Source organism: Hyperolius riggenbachi, chromosome 9 (genome assembly GCF_040937935.1).
Source record: "Hyperolius riggenbachi isolate aHypRig1 chromosome 9, aHypRig1.pri, whole genome shotgun sequence".
Classification (NCBI taxonomy): domain Eukaryota; kingdom Metazoa; phylum Chordata; class Amphibia; order Anura; family Hyperoliidae; genus Hyperolius; species Hyperolius riggenbachi.
Window position 1 is genome coordinate 46612326 of NC_090654.1, and position 26573 is coordinate 46638898.

The window sequence follows — 26573 nt, forward strand, 5'->3', positions numbered from 1 at the left end:
CTCTTTACCAGGTTGACTTTATTGTTACATTTCCAAAAGTTCTTTTGTAACTGTAGAAAAGTGGCAGTTTGCTTCCTCAATGTATCACTTTTCTCCCTATGTGACATAAATAAATGTAACAAGTAACCACATTTGAGCAACTAACCATCAATGTTTTGAGTCAGTACTGGTTGTCCCCTACTTACACATTGTTTTGTGTGGTGGTTTATAATTTTATTATGTATGCTATACCAGAGTGAAGAGATGTGTGCTCTGACCAGTCATCACCTGACATAAATACTGGCTGCCTCAAGTCTATTGGCTAATTGAAATTGACTATTGTCTAATTAAAGTGGCACAGCGTTTGCATGTTGCATTCGCCTACCAGAGCATGCAGGATCTAAAGCTGCCGCCCTGCCGTTCCTGCAGGAGTTTGCGCACGCAAAATACAATGCATCTCAACAGGGTAGCCGCGTGTAGGCCTCCTTGTACCCCCAATAGATGGGGGGCAGCGCAGACACCCTCCCCCAAGCATCCACTGCCTGGGAGCGCCACAACTTCCCCGGGGGGGGGGGGCAAGAGTGCATGGCCGGTACACCCCCCAGACATGGCCGATGTCCAGGGGGGACTAGCCCTGCTGCCCTCTCAGAGGATAGATTCCCTACCTTTGTAGGGTAAAATGCGCATCCTGGGAGAGAACTCGCCAACGTTGGGGCGAGGGGACGGGGAGCGCAGATAAGCCCCCCCAGGAACTGGGGGGCACTATTATGTAGAACACATGCCCGGCTCTCAGCGTGTCAAGTGACCTAAGGCAGGTCAGGTGACACGCAGGGAGCCATACACAGAGGACGTCGGAAAGCTGCTAGGGGCTACAGGAACGGTAGAAGATGGTATGTGGAGGCTCGGTAAGTACTTTGTTTCACAGGGTGAAGGTTTGTGCTTTTTCGGCCGATTGCTCAAGGAACCGGCAAGCACATGTATCTGGCAGCAGACAAACTTTCATACCTCTCACTAATATTATAAATGTGAAAGTTTGGATGTTTGTTACTCAATCACACAACGATGGCTGGATGGATTTGAGTGAAATTTGGCACACACATAGTACATTACCTGGAATAACATAGAAGATACTTCTTATCCCCATAACCAAAAGTGGGCAGAGACAAATACAAATTTCACTTGGAAAATGTAAACTGCAGCCATTCTTACACTGTTAATTCTCTTAACTTTGCACAGTTGGTCACTGGGTGACTGGGATTAATATTCAGAAAAGTGGGTGGAGCCTACAAAAGCCAATCAAAATTCACCTTTTAATTTTCAAGGGGAATATCTAACCACTTAATGACACGCTGACTTATAAAAACGTCCTGCTAGAACCTCTTAATGGCTCCAGGACGTTTTTATAAGTCACAGTGCTGCTGCTGTGCATGTGCATGTGAAAAAAGTGAAAAAAAAAAAACGCCAAAAAAACAAAAAAAAAAAACCCTTTATTTCCAAATGATGTATTGTCACCATGCTTTGTACTAGGGACATAATTAAAATCTTGTGATAACCAGGACAAATTGGCAGATAAAATGTGTGGGTTTTATATACAGTAGCAATGTTTATATTAAAACCATAGGGGATGAAATTGGAGAAATAGTGAATTTTTTCATTTTTTTACTTGTATTTCCCTTTAAAATGCATAGAAAATAAAGTAATTACTGAAAACAAATATAAACCCCAAAAAGCTCAATTGGTGGTGAAAAAAAAACAAGATGTAGATCATTTCATTGTGATTAGTAGTGATTAAGCTATTGGCAAATGAAAGGGATGAACACGGAAAGGTGAAAATAGCTCTTGTCCGCTAGGGTAAAAACTGCTTTGGGGTGAAGTGGTTAATTGCTGCCATTCTTGCACTGTTTTAATGGCACAAGCCTCAAACCTGGTACAGTTGGTCATTGGGTGACTGGGGTTGAAATTCAGAAAAGGGGGTGGAGCCACAGTCAATCAGATTTGTTTCATTTAAATGCAAATTATTGATGCCAAAGACAGCAAAGCTCACAAACTAGTTCATTGAGTAATTGTGTGTTAGGGTTAGAGAAAGTGGGCGGAGCAAACACAGCAAAATACATACCCGGGCAATGCCGGGCCATCAGCAATGAATTCCGATGTGCCGTGGCCTAATACGCAGCAGATCTGTAATGAAAGGGATGTGTGTTTAGTGTTCAGCACGCCTGGTAATATCCTTGTCCCCTGCCTTTGTAGGGCGCCAGCTGCTGAGGTTCCAGGAAGACCTTATCTCATCGGCGGTAGCAGAGCTGAATTACGGACTGTGTCTTATGAGTAAAGAAGCTTGCAGTGCAGAAGGAGAGCCCTACGATCCAGATGTACTATATTACATTTACCTTTGTATCCAGAAGGTGAGCACACGGATGAAATGTGAATGACTCTACTAAAGGCTTGACATGTTCAAACCACAAACGTTTTGTCTATCTAGTGAGACAGCTTTGTGCTGCCCATTGCCCTGCCAGACTGCATAGCTAGTCATGTGCTGTTCCTCCTTCCTGTTGTAGCTTTGCAACTTCCAGTGGCTCCTGAAACAAATTACTCCCTGCTGATTTTATTGAGCAGACGAGACATGCAGGAGACATCAGAGCAGGTACAGAGTAGAAGGGTTTACCTGGCTGATAAGTTGTCTGGCGGGCCTCTCTATATGTGTAAAGTAGGAAGTACAAATTATGTGTGCCAATATTGCTTTCTCGTGGTCCTAATTGTGTACCATTTAAGGTAGCTATACACTGGTCGATTTGCCATCAGATCCGACCAACCGATAGATCCCTCTCTGATCGAATCTGATCAGAGAGGGATCGTATGGCTGCCTTTACTGCAAACAGATTGTGAATCGATTTCAGCATGAACCCGATCACAATCTGTGGAGCTGCTGCAGCTGCCCGCCAGCTATACATTACCTGATCTGGCCGGCGCAAGTCCCCCGGTCTCCGCTGTCTTCTTCTCCGCGCTGGTCTCTGGTCCGGCTGGCTTGCTTCACTAAACTTCCCCTGGACAGGAAGTTCAAACAGTAGAGGGCTGTATCTCCGTTGTATTGCGTCGGTCGTCGGGCATTCGAACGCCGCTATCGACGCACTCCCGACCCGCCGGCGATCAAGAAAAATCTTCCGTACGGACGAATCGACGGGAATGATTGATTTCGGACGGAAATCGATCATTCTGTCAGCATTTGCGCGACGATTTCACAGCAGATTTGATCACAGTGATCCAATCTGCTGTATATCGGCAGGAAAATCGTTAGGTGTGTGGGCCCCTTAACACAGGAACACATGTGTTTGTTTTTTTTTGTTTTTTTTTTACTTTGAGGCTTGGCGCACATTTGTTTTGAATCACATGCATTTTGCTGCAAAGCAGAAATCGTACACAAGTTAATTGGTTTCCAACTAAATTGGCCTTAAAGGGACACTTAAGTCAAACAAAAAAAGAGTTTTACTCACCTAGGGCTTCCAATAGCCCCCTGCAACTGTCCTGTGCCCTCGCCGTCTCCCTCCGATCCTCCTGGCCCCGCCGGCAGCCACTTCCTGTTTCGGTGACAGGAGCTGACAGGCTGGGGACGCGAGTGATTCTTCGCGTTCCCAGACACATTAGCACCCTCTATGCTGCTATATGGTATATGATATATGCTATAGAAGCATAGATGGTGCTATTGTGGCCAGGAACGCGAAGAATCACTTGCGTCCCCATCCTGTCAGCTCCTGTCACTGAAACAGGAAGTGGCTGCCGGCGGGGCCAGGAGGATCTGAGGGAGACGGCGAGGGCACCGGAGAGCTGCAGGGGGCTATTGGAAGCCCCAGGTGAGTAAAGGCAGCCATACACTGGTCGATGTGCCATCAGATCGACCTGTTGACAGATCCCTATCTGATCGAATCTGATCAGAGAGGGATCGTATGGCTGCCTTTACTGCAAACAGATTGTGAATCGATTTCAGCCTGAAACCGATCACAATCTGTTCAGCTGCTCCTGCCGCCTGTCCCCCCCCGCGCATACATTACCTGAGGCTGGCTCCCGGGCATCTTCTCCACGCTGCACCGCTCTGTTCTTGCTCCATCTCGGCGCTTCCTGTGTCACTCCGTGACCAGGAAGTTCAAATAGAGCGCCCTCTATTTGAACTTCCTGGGTCACTGCAGTGACCCAGGAAGCGCCGGGATGGAGCGGGTGCAGCGCTGAGAAGATGCGGAGAAGACGCCCGGGAGCCCGCATCAGGTAATGTATTTTTCATCGGATCAGCCGCCGCTAGCGACGCGCACTTTACCCGCGGGCGATCGAGGGTAATTTCCCGCACGGCGCGATCGACGGACCGATCCGATTTCGGGAGGAAATCGGATCGTCGGCGGCGTTTACCGCGAACGATTGGCAGCAGATTTGATCCCAGGATCGAATCTGCTGTCGAAACGGCCGGGAATCGGGCCAGTGTATGGCCACCTTAAAACTCTTTTTTTTTTTTTTTTTTTTTTTACTTAAGTGTCCCAACCAGGGCTGTGGAGTCGGTCCAAAAATCCACCGACTCCGACTCCTCAGTTTAGGATTCCACCGACTCCGACTCCTCGACTCCGACTCCTCTAATTTGCATATTACAATTTTGTTGATTAAAGGTATGTAACATGAAATTCGTCTCTTAACTGCCAACGCTTAGGAATTTTACAAGACAACTGAAATGAGAAGGATATGGAGACTGCCATATTTATTCCCTTTAGTCATAGACTAAAACTAGTCCTTGGTAAGAGTACTTGTAAAAGGTACAGGCCGGAACAAAGAACATCTATCAGGCCCTAGGCAATGTAAGTGTGGGTACATGTAAGAATGATGTGCAGGTGCTCTGCAGGGGAATAAGGAGATTCTTCCTCTATTACACATTCTTCATGCACAATCTGAACAAGGTTTATGGGTGACAGACAACACCTCTGTGTTCAATGTGCACAGCATTCTCAGTGGATTCCCTGCAGCTCTGTGGGGAGTGCATATGTAGAGTATAGTACTACTGTGTAACAAAGTAAACCTGAGACAGATGAAATTAAAGTTTTATACAGACCTGGGGCTTTCTCCAGCCGCCTTCAGGATAATCAGTCCCTCGTTGTCCTCCTCCACCACCTGGATCTTCTGCTATGAGTCCAGGTACTTGAGCCAGTCTGGTGTAGTGCGCATGCACACACTCCGCCGCCAGGAGCATACTACACCTGTGCAGCACTATTGCGCAGGTGCAGAATGTTCCTGGCTGTGGGAGCGGCATGCGGCCGGACAGCGCTGACTGGCTGAATTACCAGGACTCATAGCAGAAGATCCGGGTGGTGGAGGACAGCGAGGGACTGATTAGCCTGAAGGGGGCTGGAGGAAGCCCCAGGTATGTATAAAACTTTACTTTTCATCCGTCTCAGGTACCCTTTAATTTGTAGTCACCAAACCAAATTTTAACATATCAAATTATTTGATTTCATCAGCAAAGGGAGTGCATACATTTGCATAAATCAGCATCAGTGCAGAATTATTTCCATCTCATTGACCATCTCTATTAGTGACACAGCTACACATCAGGCTTTATTCTTACAGCGTAGATGTTATTTAGTATATATAAGAGATTCCTGTGTACACATCATATATACAGTCACAATCAGATATGTATATCTGACCTTAAAAATACGGGGACTGCTTGATTGAAGCAGCACAAGTAACTAATTTTGATTGGTTTATTTCATTTTTGTGGACTAAGCACAGCTATTACTGTATATATACTGTATATATACATTATTTTTAATGACTATTATCTGAGAAATAGAACATTTTATCATATTTTCTATTTTAATTACAGTTACAAATTCATTAGGAGTCGGAGTCGGTGCATTTTTTCCCGACTCCGACTCCAGGCACCCAAAATTGCCCGACTCCACGACTCCGACTCCACGACTCCGACTCCGACTCCACAGCCCTGCTTTAAACTATGATGGATATATGACTATGGTAGTACTAGATTGTGAGCCCCTCTGAGGACAGTAAGTGACAAGACTAAATACTCTGTAAAGCACCCCTAAAGATTTCAGCATTTATATTAATTATTTTTTAGTATTTATATAGCGTCAACATCTTCTGCAGCACTGTACAAATTATATAGTTTTGTCACTTAACTTCACCTCAGATGGGCTCACATTCTAATCTCTGCCATAGTCCTACTGGTATGTCTATGTATGAATCGTAGTCTAGGGCCAATTTAGGGGGAAGCCAATTAACGTATCTGTATGTTTTTGGGGTATGGGTGGAAACTGGAGTGCCTGAAGGAAACCCACACAGACAAGGGGAGATAGTGCCCTGGCTGCCATTCACACCAAGGTGATTATAGCTGTGTGTGCCCCCCCCCCCCCCTCCTACACTGCGCCCTGCGGCTGGAGCCCCTCTTGCCTCTGCCCCACCCTGATACCTCTTGCCTCTGTATTGGTGCACAGATCCAGACAGAAAGGGCTGGTCAAAAAGCCCACCTAAATCCATAATTGAAAAATTAAATTCTATTGGCAACCAGGTCCAGTGAATGTAGAATCTGCTTTTTACAGCGGTACAGCAGGTTTTCTCTCCTCTCTGGATACAGCCAGTGACCAGGTCCGTTAGTAGTGACCATGTGACATCCAAAGCAGTTAGAAAAAATAAATACCAGACCACACTTCCCTGTATTCATGCATTGCAGTAGAAACAGGAGTATATATGAGGAGGCAGGACTTGTAGTCACAGGAAGTAGATGTTGTTAGACTTTAGGTTAATAACCGGAACCTAGAGGAAGGAGAGGCTTTTATGGATGGGTGCAGAGCTACAGAGTTTATTTTTTGTTTTGTTTATTATTGTTATTATTATTATTATTTGAAAAGTTCAGCTCCAAAGGTAATGGTTCACATTAGCTTTGAGAATTTGCCTTGTTTGATTTGGGGTTTAGCTGGGCTTTATCTTTTTACTTTGTAATGCATTCTGTAACATTGCGGAAATCCAGTTAAGATACTGTAATAAAAAAAAGCACTTCATTTTTACAACAATTATGTATAAATGATTTAGTCAGTGTTTGCCCATTGTAAAATCTTTCCTCTCTCTGATTTACATTCAGACATTTATCACATGGGGGCATTTTTACTGCTGGCAGGTGATGTCAGAGGAAGGAGATGCTGCTTACTTTTTTGGCAGTTGGAAATGGCTGTTATTTCCCACAGTGCAATAAGGTTCACAGCCAGGAAACTGTCAGGACCATGGTCCTGACATCACACTGTGGAAGGGGTTTCACCACAATATCAGCCATACAGAGCCCCCTGATGATCCATTTGAGAAAAGGAATACATTTCTCATGGGAAAGGGGTATCCGCTACTGATTGGGATGAAGTTCTGTTCTTGGTTATGGTTTCTCTTTAAGTAACATTCCCTTGTTTTACTTGCCGACGATTTTTTTTTTCAGTATCTGTGTGAAAATGGAAGAGTAGACGATATATTCTCAGATGCTTACTACCTGAAGTTCACAGAATATCTTCACCACGTTCTAAAGTCATTTCAGCCTCGGGTCACCCCTCTCGGTAAGAACAGACTGGGTTTCTTTAATTCATTTTGTTGTAAATCTGAACAACAGGTACTGGGCATAAAATAAAAAACAATATTAATCCAGTGGAAACTGTATGTGAGAATAAGTAGTTGCAGAGACAAAAAAAATATGTTTACCAAAGAGAGGCCAACTTTGTGCCACCCTCTCCACCTCTTAAAACCTACCCCAAGTTTAGCCTGTGTAATTCCCCCTCATCTGTGGCTAATCACAAGTGTAATCTGATATCTCAGCTGGCTGCCTTGCTAGAGCAACTAATTTGTAAACACGGGATGATAACCCTATGTCTGCTGCCATGAAAGCAAGAAGTAGACGCACTGCAGATTTATTGCAGGATTAGTATCAGCTGTAACAAAGAAATGTTTTTTTTCTTTTACGGTTGTTATGCTGTTGCTTATCTTTTAGAGCAGAGAGGACGTTCTGAGTTCAGATCTACTTTAAAAAGTTAGATACTTGTCTCAGTAGTAGAGAGTCCAGAGACCTCCCCTGTCCTTTTTACTTGTCACCATTCCAATGCTGTGTCCCTTGTAGGCCTAAGTTGATCATCTTAGTTTGTTATAATTCTCTATTATTGTGCTGTGTACTATATTTCTTGTTCTCATGACATTTAGTCCACTCCTCCCTTTGCTGGCATTGGAATAATGTACAGGACAGTATGAGAAGACGAGCAGCACTGGTTGGCGCAGTTTGTAACACGTGGTGTGGGTTATTGTGTTGCAGGATTTGTCATCCCCAGCCATGTGACAGAGGAGATGCTGTGGGAGTGTAAGCAGCTGGGAGCCCACTCTCCCTCCACACTACTCACTACACTCATGTTCTTCAACACAAAGTAAGTTGTGAATATGCACATTGATACCTACGTGCTAATAGGCGGCTGCAGTGTTCTCCCCGGAATTTTTTTCCAGCCGGGTGGCATTAAAAAGTAGCCGGGTGGGGCGAGATGAGAGAATGCAGGGCCGATGCTTCTCTGCACAACTCTGCTTACAGCATAGGAGGTGGTGAGCCGATGACAGCCGGGTGCTCACAAAGACTAGCTGGGTGCAGCACCCGGCTAAAAGAGCCTGGGGAGAACACTGGGCTGTTGTATAGGCAGGAGGCTAGTGTCTGAATTGCTTCTTTGCAGGCATCCTCCACTATGTGTGCTGCTTCTCTTATGCCTCCTCCGGGGCCCCATATTCACCCTCCTGTGTACCCCGTCACGTCCTGTGTAATCATGTACAGAAGTCTGGCAGGCAGGGGATGGTCTGTGCCGGTCTGGTTGTTCCCACTTTGGTCTTGCCTTCTCCATCAATGCAGAGGGCAAGTTAAGTCATACGGGGTGAGGGTTCTGTTAAAAACATATCACATGAGGGTTAGTGATACAATATGATAATCAATGGACACCCCCCTCCCCCACCCCCTTTTTTTCTGCTAGATTCCTATAAGAAGAAGATATATGGAATATTATGTCTGTGCATAGTACATTAATTTATGGCTCTATCATAGTTGCACTTTGGGTGTGTTTTATGTGTACAGTAGTAATACATTTATTATGATTGTATAATTATGGTAGATATTTTTCAATATACATACTTTCCTCTTTTAGGGGTATGTGAGTCCTTCTGTGGCTCCTTTACTCTTTCCTGCTTTACACACTGTATTTATTGTCCTTAATCTCTTTTCGTCTTCATTTTCAATTCTTCCTATAGCCCTTCATTTTCTTTATATACTTTTTCCTAGCTGCAGCATTCTCTTTCTTATACACTAGATGGCGCCCAGTAGTTCCCTATCTAGCTAGATTTGCCTTGTAAACTAAATTGGCCCTTATGCTGGGCATACATGGCTTGATGCTACCTTATCAATCGAGCCGCTGATGGCTCGATTGATAATATCCGACGTGTCCGATCAACGCGGGGATCGATTCCGCGCTCGATACCCGCGGGCGCACAATAGCGGCGAATCGAGCGGAAGATAAGAAGCGCTGGCGGGACGAGCGGGAATCAATTCGGGTGCACGCCGGCTAATTGGACGCCGGATCAACCCGTGTATGCACAGCATTACAGGCCACCGTAGTTAGGGAAGCTGGTGACGCAGCGCAGTTCCGGCTACAGCATGGCCACGCTGTACGGCGCGTCCCCTCCTTCATGATTAGAACCGGATGCCAGGCAGTGTATATAAACCGGGCTACGGCGACACATTGAGTAGCTCTGAGGAAGACTATGTACCGGCGAATCGCGACAGCTTAGCCCAAGGTAGAGTACACTGGGTGTCCCCTTGCGGTCCTTCCTATCACTCTTGCACTTTTGACTCTCATCTGAGCGTCTCCTGTCTACCTCATTCTTTGCACCTTATCTTGGCTCTATTTCCTACTGGTCCGAGTACTTCACTGGGCTACCACCTCTTTTCCTCCTTGACTTGGCATTGTTCTCACATTGCTATTTGCCCACTGGTTTCACCCTGTTTGTATATAATTTGTATTTTGCACATACTACTTGTTAAAAGCGTTATCTGGAAAAGAAGGAGCGCTCTAAGTGCGTTACCAGAGTGGGACTTTAATTGCGCATAAAAGTATTTACTTACAGAATGGAAGATTTAAAAACGCTTATCAGCGGGTAGGCAACCCGCTACACTCCTCTGCGTCAAAGTTGCATGCGCCGTGGCCAGCAGCAGCGTGTCCGATGGAATCAGGAAGTTCGTCTTACGAGGCGGTGGGCGGGGCCTAGGATCGTGGTGCGTGTGACGTCATGACGCGTTTCGGCGCTCTGCGCCTTCATCAGATGACGTCACGCGCACAGGAAGGCGGATTTATATCCGCATAGAAGCTGTTGTTATGACAACTAATGGTGAACTTTTGAACAAACTTTATTGTTCGTTTGGAGTAGGTGCAAGCTAATCAGCCCGCTGTGCCGTTCAAAATTGCATGAGCCAGCTGCCATTGCCTAAACACATGCAATTTTGAACGGCACAGCGGGCTGATTAGCTTGCACCTACTCCAAACGAACAATAAAGTTTGTTCAAAAGTTCACCATTAGTTGTCATAACAACAGCTTCTATGCGGATATAAATCCGCCTTCCTGTGCGCGTGACGTCATCTGATGAAGGCGCAGAGCGCCGAAACGCGTCATGACGTCACACGCACCACGATCCTAGGCCCCGCCCACCGCCTCGTAAGACGAACTTCCTGATTCCATCGGACACGCTGCTGCTGGCCACGGCGCGTGCAACTTTGACGCAGAGGAGTGTAGCGGGTTGCCTACCCGCTGATAAGCGTTTTTAAATCTTCCATTCTGTAAGTAAATACTTTTATGCGCAATTAAAGTCCCACTCTGGTAACGCACTTAGAGCGCTCCTTCTTTTCCAGATAACACTTTGTACACTCCCTCATACGGAGCAGCACAATTTGTGAATTCCTGGTGTGGACTAGAGATTTTCTGGATTTGACTGTTTTTGGTTGCCTGGAGTTAAAAGCGCAAGGAACACACTCTTTTTTTTTTACTTGTTAAAAGCACTTTACAACACCATCAGCACCTTGTATAGTACTCTGAGGACCCCCTGTGGATATATTGTTTATTGGCTGACATATTATTTGTGATATTATTATACCCTACCGTGGATACTCTTTTTTTTTTTTTTAATAGTTTTTAATGTTTTTTTTGATAAATAAAGATGGATATTTATTCACTTATACCAGTCTGGTGCCGTATCTAAAGGCATTCTGTGTTTGTTGGTAACACATGAGGGTTAGTGATCATCACCCAGTGGGGTGTGGCAGGAGGAGGCGTGGCTTGGCTTACAGACCAGTAAGTCCAGCCAAACATTGAGGATCCGTAGAGCCTTGCTAGTGGCAGCTCTGAGTAGTGTAGAGCCTTGCGTATCCTTACTGTACCTGGTTCCAGACCTTGCTAGTTGACATCTACACCCTGTTTGGGAGCTGTTATCCCTGCCAGGGATCCCTGCCAGGGATTTACGCATCCCTGCGTAAATTTCAACCACTAGTGCGACGTGGTTTTGTCGCTAGCGCCGCTGTGCCGTTCCTTCAGCTCCGTCCACTGGTCTTGGCTCTTGACAGTGTCATCACTTAGCCACTCTGTGATCGCAGCTTGGTTTTTCTTTTTTTAGAAAAAAAAGTGATCTGACCCTTTAAAGGGATACTGTAGGGAGGTCGGGGTAAAATGAGTTGAACTTACCCGGGGCTTCTAACAGTCCCCTGCAGACATCCTGCGCCCGCGCAGCCACTCACCGATGCTCCGGCCCCGCCTCCGGTTCACTTCTGGAATTTCAGACTTTAAAGTCTGAAAACCACTGCGCCTGCGTTGCCGTGTCCTCGCTCACGCTGATGTCACCAGGAGCGTACTGCGCAGACACAGACCATACTGGGCTTGTACTATACACTCCTGGTGACATCAGCGGGATCGAGGACACGGCAACACAGGCACAGTGGTTTTCAGACTTTAAAGTCTGAAATTCCAGAAGTGAATCGGAGGCGGGGCCGGAGCATCGGTGAGCGGCTGCGTGGGCACAGGATGTCTGTGGGGGACCATTAGAAGCCCCGGGTAAGTTCAACTTATTTTCCCCCGACCCCCCTACAGTATCCCTTTAAGGGGCCATAGACTGCTGGTCCACAAGTGGTTAAAGGACACGTGAAGTGAATGGCATATGTAGGCTCCATTTAAACAATACCAATTGCCTGGCAGTCCTGTTGATCCTCTGATAGCAGTAGTGTTTGTGTCTCAACCCTGAAACAAGCATGTTGCTAATCCAGTCAGACTGCAGTCAGAGCATCTGATAGATTGAGGACAGGATGTCCCCTACATTAAGTGACTATTGTGCAAAGTGTAATGTCTAGAACTCTTTATTACATACTATATGAAGTCCTCATTAGTTACTAGCCATTTTAATTGATCCAGCTTATGTACCGGTACAAACAGCATGGGGTGTGTGAGCGAGGTGGTGTGGACGGCGTGCGTGTTGGTGGTTGATCAACCAATGTAAGGTCAACTCGTGGTACTCCCAGCAAGTTTTAAATGTCTGTGTGTTGATATTCGCATTTAGTGGATGTTTGCAATAAAGGTTGTATGACATTTGGATGAGTGAGACCTTATGGTCTTCTCTGCTTTGTGGTCTTGAGTTTAGGAACTTGTGTAACTGGCCCGCTCACTCTGTGTAGCAACCCATGGGGTGGATATGGTTTAATCCTGTGTGTGTGTGTGTGTGTGTGTGTGTGTGTGTGTGTGTGTGTGTGTGTGTGTGTGTGTGTGTTTCTAACATTTTGGTAACTTCTAGGCCAAAAACTCATGAAGATTAATTGACCCACTTTTTGCACAGAAATCCAGCAGAAATTGAACGACTGGGAGGTTAAAGGACACCCAAGGTGAACATAGGGTAAAAAAAGTAAATACATACCTAAGAGGTAAGCCTCTGGATCCTATAGAGGCTTCCCACACCATACCTGGTCATCAAGCGCTGACCCCCCCGAATATTACCGACAAGGGCTTGTCTGTAGGAACCTCAGGGCCTCTCTCCTGTTTAGGCATGAGTACGGCAACGCTTGTGCCATTAGCCAGAGCTGCTCATGCTAGTGTGCGTGGGTGCAGCATCATGCCAGAAGAGGAGCGTGGCCCCCGATGTTAAGGAGGGTCCCGGACAGTGTGTGGATCAGGAGGATCTAGAGGCTTTTATAGGTAGTTTGATGCCTCGGATCCTCAGCACATAGTGGGCCAGATTATCAAAGCATTACCAACAGTCTTTTCTTCTTAAACAGTTCTAACCAGCAGGGGAACTGTTCTGCATAAGAAAATTCTTAAATCCTACTTAATAGTGGCAGTTTAGCGTGAATTTCTAGAGCTTCACTACAGAAAAGTGCAAATGCATCCCTAAACTGCTGCAGATTAAGAAGCGCTTAATAGCACTTCTACAAATAGTGCAGCAGTGCAGGCTATGCATGATTTGTGAAGTACTCCTCCCTCTGCTGGATCCTGTGAAGCTATTCTGTGCTTAATCCTTCCAGTGCTGGGCATTGATGTAATGCAGCAGATGTATTGGTTGCCATAGCAACAGCAATTTCCCTCACACACTGCACTGTCAGAGAAACCTTCCTAACTCCTATTTTACAACCGTTTAAGAAGAAAACTGCACTATTTAGTGATTTCTTAATATGTCTGAGACAGTTCTGCCTGGCTTTCTAAAATCCTACCAATATTTTGTCTCAGAAACACTCTTGATGAATGTCCCCCAGTATGTCTTCTACCCTGACACCTCCGTGTAATTGGGGAATGAATACCTGTTACGTGTCTCTGGAATATTCTGCATGTCATTCTTCCCTAAGTAAACCCCTTTTAGTGAACCCCAGCAGTGACCGCTACATTTCTTCCTCTATTGGCACCTCTGTTAACCCTTCTATATCTCTGGCCCATCCAGGTACTTTCTGTTGAAAACGGTGGATCAGCACATGAGGCTGGCTTTCTCCAAGGTCCTGCGGCAGACGAAGAAGAACCCTTCCAACCCAAAGGACAAGAGTACGAGTATCCGGTACCTGAAGGCTCCCGGAGTCCACCAGACGGGGCAGCAGAAAGGTAAATGCGTAAATCCAGAGCTCAGCCCAGAGAGGCAGCAAACTCCTCCTCTTCTCATTCAACTCAGAACTGCTCTCTTTGAGGAGACACTAGTCAAATTACCAGATACTGGAATAACAAGGGCTTGGGGAAAAAGTATTTCAGATATTGAATATTGCCATTTATACTGGTGGTCGTTATACCTCTTACCGACCACCTAACGCCAATGGGCGTCAGGAAGGTGGCAGCCCCAGAGCCAGCATACGCCAAAAGGCGTCAAGTCCTGGGGCAGGGTTTAGTAGTGGATTGTGCGCACACCCCCACTTGAGTGACGGAGCTCCGTCATCTGTCTACCAGCGGTGATTGCCGCTAGGAGACAGTTTGATGGCGAAACCGCTGTCTATTTACATTGTACAGCGCTGCAATCTATGGCAGCGCTGTACTGGGGACAGCCGTGTCACTTAGCTGTCCCCTGGAGAGGCTCAGAGAGCGATCGCCTCTCATAGGCTGATGCCTATGACAGCCGATCGCTGTTATTGACTGGGGGGGGGGGGGGGGGGGAAGGAGGGCGAGGGAAAAAATAAATACAAAATACGGAATTTAATATAAAAAAAATCAAATAAAAAAACAAACATAGCAGGAGTGATCAGAGCCCACTAACAGAGAGGTCTGTTGGTGGACAGAAAAGGGGGGGGGGGGGGGAATCACTTATGTGTTGAGTTGTACGGCCCTGCAGCGAGCCCTTAAAGCTGCGGTGACCTGAATTGTAAAAAAAAAGCCTGGTCACTAGGGGGGTGCAATCCTATGGTCCTGAGGCGGTTAAAGAAAACTTAAAGGGAAAAAAGTGCCCCAATGGTACCCTGACCAGACGTCCCATTTTACCTGGGACACGTCCCAGGTTCAGGGTCCCCTGTCCCAGGCTGCAATGTGTCCCAGGTTATGTCCCACTTTTGGCTGCTGGGTGTCCCAGCTGTGGAACTTTGTGGCCGCATGAGGTATTGTTTGCGTCATTTGCCATTTGCGGAGTCTGAGTAACCGGTTTCTGCTGTTTTACTACATGGTCATAGAGACTGCATTTGCTACTGTGGGGTTATTGTTGCAGCAGTTGGCATTTTGGGGGCTTATGATTATGTAATGGGATGCTAATACTGTAGCATCAGCAGCTTCTGCAGATTTTGTGCACAATCTAATCCCACTATGGTCATAGTCTAATGTCCAACGGTATTATGTATTTATATAGCACTGGCATCTAAGGCAGCAATTTTCAGAGAATGTAGTCATGTCCTTGACGGGGCTGACAATCTAATCCCGGCCATAGTCAAAGTCTACTGTCCCGCCATATCATTATTATTTATTTATGTAGCACTTGCATCTTCTGCAGCACTTTACAGAGTACATAGTCATGTCACGGACTGAGAGCCATGATGCAAATCTCCCATTTCACTACACAATTGTGGGAACACTGCTTTCTTATGTGCTTGGGGAACGTTGCCTAATTACATTTAGGGTCACATTGCCTATCTGTGTTTTGGGAGGAAACTCTGGCCCACTGCCTCAGTTACATTACAGTTCGCTCTGCCCACACCATGTCCTGGACATGCCCATTGTCCCCGCCTTGGTCATGGACACGCCTATTTTTGGTGCAGCGCCCCATCTCCGTCCCAGGTTGAGCCAAGAAAAATCTGGTCACTTTACCCATTGACTACTTGCCTCAGAAGAAGGAAGCCACAGGATATTCCAGAGGCTTCCCCTGTCCCTCTTGCCTCCACCAATCCAGCGGTGGGACCCCACCCCAAACTCTTCGACAAGGGACCTCACAAAGAGTGCACGCGGCCTAGCTCCTGTCGCTGGACAAGCACAGCCACACTGCACAGGATGCCTTGTGCCTACTTAGTGCTGCTGTGCAGGTGTAAGGCATCCAGTGCAGTGCAGCTGGGAACCTCTAAGGGGTCCCGGCATTCAGAGGTGGTCTGTAGGAAGACATGGGGAGTCTCGGGAGGAGGCGAATATTTTTGTTTATTTGTAAGAGGCATGTGGCAGCTTCTTCAGTTTGGCTGTGTTCAGTCCCCTCCGAACACCCCACTGCTGTGTGTGTGTCTAAATCATTTACTTCTCTGAGATCCTTGCCCCAAATCTGTGAACTGTAAACTACACATCAGGTGTGGCGGTGATACAGGCAGGAACACAATGGATTACAGAGATCACCCAGGGATGCTCTTACTCGTAATAGACATGGTAATGAAGGGGTGATTAAAGGGAATCTGAAGTGAAAATAAACTTATGATATGATTTGTATGAGTAGTACAGCTAAGAAATAAAACAACATTAGCACAGACATAAGTCTCATATTGTTTCCAGTACAGGAAGAGTTAAGAAACTTCATTTATCATCTATGCAAAAGAGCTTCTTTGAGCTCTGTGACTATTGCTAGGTACACACATACAATTTTCTGGCAGACTTGCCTGCCAGATCGATTATTTCCAACATGTCCGATCTGAATTTCTATTGATTTTCCAATTGATTTTTGTTTAGTTCTATAAAAATCCATAAAAAAAGATTGAAAAATCAATTGACATTCAGATCGGACATGTTGGAAATAATTGATCTGGCAGGTAAATCTGCCCAAAAAATGGTATGGTGTGTACCTAGCATTAAAGTCGTGGACAGCACTGTCTTTTGAAGCACTTATCTCAACTGTCTCTCATTGTTTCTTCTTTGTTTATGGTTTTTCTGCAGAGAAAAGTTCAAAGGGTCATTAGCCTGCTGTGTGAAATCATTTAGAATGCTGAGTGTATTGTGGAAACTGCAATTATTAGAGAATGATGCAATGTTATAAAAAAAAAGCTATATAGCTGAAAATAAAAATGACACTATTTTCTTTGCTACTAATGTGCTATTAATTATCCGTATTACACAACCAATTCATTATATCATGAGTTTTTAGTTTTGTTTTTTTTGCTTCAGTGTCACCACGGGTGATGGGGGGGGATGGTTGACTTACCCAGAAGTCCACAGGATCCTCTGCGTGCCATTCACATCATGGGCTTGATTCACTAAACCGTGATAACTCAAATATCCCACCTTATCAAAGATATCACGCCTTATCAGAGTAGCATGGCGAGCGCTACGAACTTATGCTTGCTAATTAGCAATGGCACTCGTCCTGCCCTGAGCCCCTGCGGGTTCGTAGCGCTCGCTATGCTACTTTTGATAAGGTGTGATATCTTTCATAAGGTGTGATTTGAGTTATCACGGTTTAGTGAATCAAGCCTCATATGCGAAGTGTTGGCCGAGATCTACGACTTACTACTGTGCTTGCTTCCAGCTGGACGCGTAGCTACTCATAGGAGCATTCCTGATCACTGATTGGGCAGATCACATATGCATAAGTAATACTGAGGCCCGTCGTGGCTGAAGGAGTTGCCAGTCAATGGGGTGTTGTGAAAGTGGGAGAGTGGCCCAACTTCACACTCCATTTTCAATAATTTTCCAGGTTTTCCGATTACAGATGACATGTATGCAGAGCAGACGGAGAATCCTGAGAACCCGCTGAGATGCCCCATCAAACTTTATGATTTCTACCTCTTCAAATGGTACGTGATCTATTCTTTACTATTCATCACAACAGCATTACTGTGTTTCCATCAAGTGTCTGTATAGGGGAAGGTTTCATGATACCCGAATAGGGATTTACAGTACGGCTACGTTTCCACTAGTGCGGTGAGATTCCGTTGCGGAAAACGCCTAAACTAATTTGCATGTGGATGCGAATTCGTACATGTTTGTATGCTAATTTTAACACGAAAACTCCTGCATTTGCGCGTATTTTTGTAAGTATGCGAATTTAACCATGTCAGTGCCTGTGTGCTTTTACATTAATTTTAAATTCGCATGGACAACGTGCATAGCGAAAATGCGAATCGCAAATTATGCTTGTGGTGTGCGAATTCTGATGGCGCTGCTGCGCAGATTTTTTTTTTTTTTTTTTCTGCTAGTGGATACAGGTCCATTGACTTGTATTGGTTATGTGAATCTGCATGCAGAAAATGCATGCAAATTTGCGCTAGTGGAAACGGTCCCTATGTCACTGACTACAACAAAGGCCAGATGCAGTTATCGAATGAATTCTTCATTTTTCATTCATGCACAAAGCTATATTGTTGTCCTTGTTTACCAGGCTGTTCGTTTTACTGTAAATCTAGGACAAAAAGAAACCAGTTTATTTTTAGTTACACACTGCCCTCTAGTGGTTATCATAGAAAGTGCAGCTTGAAAATGAACTCTAATCCAACCTTAGCTTTGTTCGATTAATCAATTTAGCTGCATATATTTATATAAAATAAATGCATAATTCTGCATAAACTAGGGGAATAAATGGGGGAAGCAGCCAGGGTCGGCGCTTCCACTAAGATGGGGGGGGGGGGGTGTATTACCCCCTGCCTCAGTGGAAGCGCCTGCTTCCATGAAAGCATGAAGTAGACACACTGCAGATTTATTGCAGGATTTGCATCAGCTGTAACAAAAATGTTTTTCTTTAAAGGTTGTTATGCTGTTGATTTTTTTTAGAGCAGAGAGGAAGTTCTGAGTTCAGGTCCACTTTAATGTAATATTTATTACTGTGATGATTCTAATAATTTGACTTCTCCTAATTGAGCTCCTGAAAAGCCCCGTACCTCTGAATTTGGGGGAATTCACTTCTCCTATTTCTTTCTCTCAAGCAGGGTCACACTTAAAGGGAACCAGAGACGAAGCACCCAGGTGTATTTTACCATATATATCAGTAAGAACATTAGAGAAAACACTTACCATGCTCTCTGTTTCATCCTCACTGCTAAATCTGCCTGTTATCAGCTGTGATAAGAATCCCGGACTGAGCATTCAGTCTGGCTTTGCAGGGAATAATTATAGCTGAGTCATTATAGCAGAGCCACAAGCGGGCAGGCTTGGGCTTGAAAAGACACTACAGAAGACAGACTCAGCTATAATCTTTCCGTAGAAAAGCTAGACTGAGTGCTCAGTCGGGGATTCTTATCAGAGGTGATAACAGTCAGATTAAACAGAGAGCAATGAAACAAAGAGCAGATTAGGTGTTTACTGTCATGTTCCCACTGATTTATAAGGTAAAATACAAGAGGGTGCTTCATCTCTGGTTCTCTTTAATTCAATTGCATGTGTTTTCCACTATGTACTATGGTGAAAAGCATGCTATTCTGCTAAAGGTGTCCACACACTCGTTAGATTAGCAGCAGATAGATCATCAGCTAGATTTCTGATCTATCTGATGTGTCTAGGAACATTTTTTTACTAGGAACAGATTTCCAATAGATTTCAGTTTGGAATCTATTGAAAATCGATCTGATGGCATTTTCTTTCCATCAGTTTTCCATTAGGGCCAATGCAAAATAATAAGCAATCTCAACAGATCGACCTAGATTTTCCAGCCTGCCAGATCTATTGAAATCGGCCGCAAATCGGTTGATTGGTCGATCGTTTTTGATCGATCGGCCAAAAATCGGCTGAGGGCTCTTTCACATCAGAGCTTGCGTTGGAGAACGCTCAAAGCATACGTTTTGTTGTATGCGTTTTAATGCATTTTGATATGCGTTGCACTGCAGTGAGTGTGCGTTTTTAATCCGTTTTCAATGCGTTACAGCACATAGGAAAACGCAGGTAATTTTTTTTTCTTTTAGTTTAGTTTAGTTTTCAACTTTCTACATTGTTCCTCTGTTGCATTCTGGGACTGATTGCCTGCGTTAACGGATTAAAAACGCTCTCGCTCCTATTCTGCCCAGCCAATCCGCCGTGTGTCGGGCTGCCTATGCTACGCAACGGCAAGCATAAGCTGGAGGAGGGCGCGTCATGATCCTTCTCTTCGGCTCCTGCTTCTGATGCATTCAGGAGCAGTGACGCGCCCTCCTCCAGCTTATGCTTGCCGTTGCGTAGCATAGGCAGCCCGACACACTGAAGTCTCCCTCTGGGGCGGATTGGCTGGTCAGAATAGGAGCGAGAGCGGTTGTCTCTCGCTCCTCATAGCAGGCTTCGGCGGGTCACTCGCTGTATAGTGCGCTCTGATGTGGGGGAACATGAAAGTAGGATAATGCACTGCCGCACTGTAAAAAAGGAATCTCCTCTCACGTAATGAGCTGCCCCATTACCCGTCGCCGTCAGTGTGTCAGATGCCGTCTATAAGGTATATTTAAAAAAAAAAGCTACACTGCACAGCAGAAAGATATGCTGTTTTCACACAGACTGTTATTGCAATTTTGATTTCTGCTACAGACAAAAATTGGTAAAGTTTGATAGTACTCCTTTAATTAGGGTGAATTTCTACTAGAATATGGTGATTCATCACATGTATTTATAAAACTGCTCCTATGTACATTTTTATGTGTGTGTTTCTTTTTTCAATTTGAAGTACATATGGGAGGGGGGGTTGTATGCTGTCAGAATTATTTATTTTTTGCATGTAACAGGCGCACCCATAAACTTCAGTTGGTAATTGTTACACACGGAAAACTATTGTTGGCGTTTGAATGGGAAACCTGTTACAGGGGGGGGGGGGGGGGGGGGAGTTCATTTACATGTGCTTCATGTGACTCCGATACGTCCTCCTTTCTGCTTTGGCTGTATGGAGTCACATGAAACGCAGGTAAGTGAAAGCCCCTCGATCCTGTCCTCGGGCTCCGTGCTGGAGTGGTGGTAGGGTGAATTATTCAGAATAATATTCCAGCACTTCTGAAAACACACACATTTGATGTAGTGGAAATTCAGCCGGCTCTGTGAAGCTATCCCGCCCCCCCTCCCCCCACCCCACCCTTCCTACAGTCAACAATAAAGATTCTATCCTGTTTGGTTAGTGATACATTTGTCCCCTTCTCTGATTTCCTTCTTCTAATTTGTCCTGCAAATGTTAAGATTTTTCTGCCTTGATTTTGAAGCAATTATTTTCCCCCAAACAAGATCTCCACCCAGCCCCGTACAACGGCTTACAGACTTGTGCTTATTTGTGCTGCCGCTGCAAAAAAAAAAAATCATTCAGTTTTTGGGTTATTCAAGTTTTTATAAAGGTTAAAAGTTCACTCAGCCTTTGTACTGATGGGGGGGGGGGGGGGGGGGCTGAGTGAACTTTTAACCTTTATGAAAACTTGAATAACTCAAAAACTATAGAAGACTTAGTGATGATATTTGCAGCACAAATGAGCACAATCACAGCACTACCCAACCTTACCAGTTTCATGCCCCCATAGGCTGTTGTATGAGAGCTGAGTGATGTCTGCGAAAAAAATAAGTGCTGTTATTTTCAAAGCCTAAGCAGTCCAAATATTAAAGAGGAACTTTTAACTTTGGATTGTACTTCATCCCAATCAATAGCTAATACCCTCTTTCCCATGAAAACAGATCATCAAACAGATCATCAGGGACATCTGTATATTGTGTGACCTCCCACAATGTGATGTCATGACCAAGGTCCTGACAGTACCTATCTGTGAATCTGGTTGCATTGTGGGAAATAACAGCTATTTCCAACTGCCCAGCGTACAGCACTCCCTTTGTGAAATGTTCATTTACTGAGAGTTCTATGCACAAACATCACCTGACAGCACTAAAGATGTCACCACCTAAGATAAATGTCAGAATGTAAATCAGGGAGAGGAAAGATTTTACAATGGCCAAACACTGACTAAATCTATAAATATTGTGTAAATAATAAGCAATTGTATTCATTACGTTCTATTCACTGCAGTTCCTCTTTAATTTTTGTAGCACTAACCAAACATGGTGGAAACCTTATTTGTGCTGGAGGGGCATTGTGAAGTTGAATCGGCCTCAAGGTGGCCACACACGATACAATACAAGATCCGATTTTACGGCAATTCGATTAATATGATCGGATCTCCCGAAAAAATCGAAAGGTTTTTTTTTTTTTCATTTGACTAAAAAATGCAATTGGTTTCCCTTTTTTCACCCCAATTTTTATCGATCTGGAATGCTGTAAATTTTTCTTCATTTTTTCTAAAGATTGGTGTGTGTTAGATCAGTGGTTCTCAACCTTTTTAGCACGTGTACCCCTTTGTGAGTCATCCCTTGGCAAATGTACCCCCTACCGAAGAAGGCGACAAAGTGGGCGTGGCCATTGCATTATGTGGGTGGAGCCAAATGTTAGGGAAATACAGGTAGTCCCTGGTTAACAAATGAGATAAGGATCGTGTCCATTTTTAACCCTAATCCATTCTCTTTTGTCCCCTGTGCCTTTTTGACCACCTCTGTCTCATCTCTGTTCCCCCTAAAACCTATCTTCTCCCCCTCCGTGCCTCTTTTGCCCCCCCCCCTCTAGGTCCCCCTGTGTCACCTCTTGACCCCCTGTCCTAGCTAGGTGTAGGTGCCCCCCATATAGGTATCCAGGTATAGGTTCCCCAGAATAGGTAGCAAGGCATAGATGCCCCCAGTATAGGTATCCAGCCATGGGTGCCCACAGTATAGGTTAGCAAGGTACAGGTGCCCCCAGCATAGGTATACGTGCCCCAGTGTAGGTAGCCAGGTACAGATGCCATAGTGTAGGCAGAGAGGTATAGGTGCTCCTGTATAGATAGCCAGGTACAGGTGGTGCCCCAGTGTAGGTAGCAAGCTATAGGTGCCCCAAAATAGATAGCCAGGTGCAGGTGGTGCCCCAGAATAGTCAGGTACAGGTGGTGCCCCAGTGTAGTTAGCGAGCTATAGGTGCCCCAGAATAGCCAGGTGCAGGTGGTGCCCCAGAATAGTCAGGTACAGGTGGTGCCCCAGAATAGTCAGGTACAGGTGGTGCCCCAGTGTAGTTAGCGAGCCAATAGGTACCCCAGTATATTCTTACGTAGCCCCGTTCCCGTGCAGACTCCTCTCGCTGTGTATTCCCGCTATGGTTACTTCCGGCAGCAACTCTGATGTCACGAGAGGCTGCCTGGGAACCATGGCAACTGGACGCGAGGCGGCGATGGAGAGCCTGGACAAGAGGAGAGCCCCGCGATAGGAGTCCACGCACCCATGCCTCCGAGCCTTCCTGCTTGACACTTCTCTCCTGGGGGCGAGATCTACCATTTTGTCTGCGGCCCCTGGGGGACCCCCTGACAGCTGCCAATGTACCCCCCGGGGTCCGCGGAACACAGGTTGAGAACCACTGTGTCAATTTATTAAAATACACACCCTAGCAATTTTCTCAGTTTCCAATCATTTTTATCATAATTGGGGAAAAATTTAACGTGTGTGTGGCACATTGGTCATGTTTTTGAAATTTTACAATCAGTCAGAAAAATTGATTGCAATTCTTAAATTGAACAGATATTTAAAAAAATGTATGGTGTGTGGCCAGCTTTAGGCTGTGTTCGCACTTGAGCTGAGAATGGACATTTATTTGTCCTTTTTCCACTCATCGGGACACTGACAATGAGTGAATCCTATTTTAAAAATAGGAGCCGCTCACACTAGTCAGTGTGCAATGGGTCCATTGGATGCATTGCAGTAGGTGGGCCATACTTCTGTACAGTCCACGATAATCCTGGGCAGGCAAATGCATTCACTACATAGCCTATGGTGGTAACTCATCTGCCCCTGGCTGGCTATAAGTGGACCATCAGAGTGGACACTACACTGTCCACTCCCGCTGTCAGCACATGGTCCAGCGCAAGTGAGAGCTGAACCTTATTACTTTTTGTTTCATCACCTCTAACAAAGCATTTTCCCTTCTCTCCCCAGCCCACAGAGTGTGAAAGGTCGGAACGACACATTTTACCTTACACCGGAGCCGGTGGTAGCCCCAAACAGTCCGATCTGGTACTCCACCCAGCCAATCAGCCGAGAGCAGATGGAACAGATGCTGGCCCGAATTCTGATTGTCCGTGAAATCCAGGAAGCCATCGCGATCTCAAACGCCACCAACATGCACTAAGGACCCCGATCCCACCCGCGGAGGGGAATGTGACATTACAATACAAACGTGTACAGACTTTTACACTAAAAGAAGATGCCTACTTTTTTTCTGTTTTTTTTTTTTTTTTTTTATTATAATTATTATTGGTGTAGTTATGAAGCCCTTTTAGGCTTCTGCTGTTTAAAAAAAGAAAAAAAAGTAAACAAAAAAAAATAAAGTATAAGACAATGTTCAAAAAAGTGCATCTTGACAAACTATTGAAAGTTTATTGCCGGAGATGCCGGGATCCAGAAGAATCTGGATGGAGAATGAGGACTGAGTGGGGTCCCGTTTGTATACATAGCAGCCTAAAGACAATACATTTTGTCTTCCTGTATTTTATGGGGGGAGGGGGGGGGGGTGCAGGGTTGCCAGAAGATGAACTTTCGTGGGCGGAGCTGCTTCATTTCCAGCCTACGCTCCATAAAGACTTTTATTCTGTTTCTCTAGCAGGGAAAAAAAATCTTGACGGTTTAAATCATTTTTTTTATAATATTCTGTGTATACAAAAAGGAAAAAAAAAACATTCTGACAAAGATAACTATCTCCTAAGCCGAAATCTATTGATGTTTTCCTCCGGCCCAGATATCAAGGCCTTAAACTGCAGGCGTGTGAGCCCTTGTACATTTATTGTAAAATAATCTTGTGTATCTACTGCAGATATATTAAGAATTCTCCATTTTGTTCTTATTGCTCCTTGTTTTATTAAGAATGACGCATGTCTTTTTAACATGCCACTGAGCAGTGTGGTTTATTTGGCGTCTGGGATTGTGTGTGTGGGGAGATCTCTGCGTATTTGCAAGAGGTAAACTACAGTATAATCTTGTTATAGTAACACCAAGGGACCAGGAAAAGTGGTTTACTATATCAGAAATTGTCCTAAAAATGGCCCTAGAATGCCATGGTACATACTCTGCTGTAAAGGAGCAACTCTGTCCTCCCATTGGAGATACAGTACAAACACACATTTGGTGGACTACAAGGTTAAAGTGAACCTCCGGACTAAAAATCTACTCAGCACTGAAAAGGCTTGGTGTTTCTTTAACAGTTTCACAGTATCAGAACTTTGTTTTTCTTACCAAAGCATCATTTTTAGATGCATTTTTAGCTAAGCTCCGCCCCATCAAAGAAAACTGCCCAGGCTTTTTTCCCTGATGCTGTGCAAAGCATGATGGGATTTCCTATGTTGTTGTTAACGTTGCCTAGCAACTGGGAGGGGTGATCAGCACACAGGACAGTTGGAACTGTGTCTCTTGCTCCCAGTCACCTCCTTTCAACCAAAAAGATGGCTGCCCCCATAAAATCACAAACCTTTGCCTGTTCCTTTAAAACAGGGTGGGTAAGAGATATTACCTATCTATTTTAATTAACATAACTAATTTAACTTAATGACAGTATGTTTGTTTAGGCTGGAGTTCCTCTTTAGGGCTGCATAGCCAGGCTGGAAAAATCGCTTCTACACTATCCAGGGCTCCATGAAGATTGCAGCAGTCACTGAATAGAGGCAGCCACTCGCTGTGAGTGGCTCTGATACTTACATGGGCGGGAGTTGCAGCACGTGTCCTGCAAAACGTTCTGCTCACACTTGGGCCAATCATGAAGCCTCTCTTCAAAAAGCAGCTAATCATAATAAGCCACTCTCACCTGTAATGCAAGTGGCTCTGATACCTCTGTGGGCGGAACTTAGAACTCTCCTCTCCACTCTCCTTAGTTTTGCAGCAAGTAGGCCTGCTCTTATCTTCAGTACAAGTGAAAGTAGCCTGTACTGTGCTCCACACACTACCAGGGGTGTCGTCACTAACAAGGGAAGATATAATCACGTGGGAGAATTGTGATGATACTTTTATCAGTGATTGCAAAGTGGAAGTGGTAAAGCAGCCCATACACTCAGCCGATTTTCTGGCCGACCGATCGATCGCGATCGATCGATCGATCGCAAATCGGTTGGTCAATCGACCGATCGACGGCCGATTTCGATCGATTTCGATGGATTTCCATCGAACTAGCAGGGTGGAAAATTTAGGTCGATCTGATGAGATTGCTTATCAGTTTGCATTGGCCTTAATGGAAATCTGATGGCAAAAAAATGCCATCAGATCGAATTTCAACAGATTTCAAACTGAAATCTATTGGAATTCTATCCTGGTAAAAAATGTTCTAAAAACGCATCAGATAGATCATCAGATGCATTTCTTATCTGTCTGCTGCCAATCTGACGAGTGTATGGGCACCTTAATGCTGCACCCTCTTGTTTACATTATTCCTCATTTTCCCCAGGCTGGTTATTTGTACAGTACTGTATATCCAGTGCCGGTGCCATTCTACTTGTCTTACAAATGTTATCAGGCATCAACTCGCCTGCAAGCAGCCTGAAGAGAGCTGCACACCGTGGGTTTCACACTGTGTCGCATGCACCGCTCACTGTTTACTATGAGGCCTTGCTCACATCATATATCGCAATCGCTGACGCCAGAGTTTTGCGATTTTGTCCGCAATTCTTTTTAGCACCTCCCGCCGC

The 26573-nt window shown here is 45.1% G+C and overlaps 1 protein-coding gene across 4 annotated transcripts in view; it reads left to right on the plus strand.

Annotated features, from left to right (window-relative positions):
• The window catches only part of QRICH1 (glutamine rich 1), an 89678-nt gene extending 64886 nt beyond the window's left edge, over positions 1–24792 (plus strand). For 3 of the 4 annotated variants that reach the window (XM_068252659.1, XM_068252663.1, XM_068252661.1), the window contains 6 exons: positions 2227–2381; positions 7448–7562; positions 8306–8414; positions 13982–14136; positions 17609–17708; positions 23842–24792. In XM_068252659.1, coding sequence (XP_068108760.1) covers positions 2227–2381; positions 7448–7562; positions 8306–8414; positions 13982–14136; positions 17609–17708; positions 23842–24034 — 827 coding nt within the window. In that variant the 3' untranslated portion in view covers positions 24035–24792. The remainder of the gene's footprint in view (positions 1–2226; positions 2382–7447; positions 7563–8305; positions 8415–13981; positions 14137–17608; positions 17709–23841) is intronic. The other variant, XM_068252662.1, reaches the window with a different exon arrangement.
• The last annotated feature ends 1781 nt before the right edge of the window (positions 24793–26573 follow it).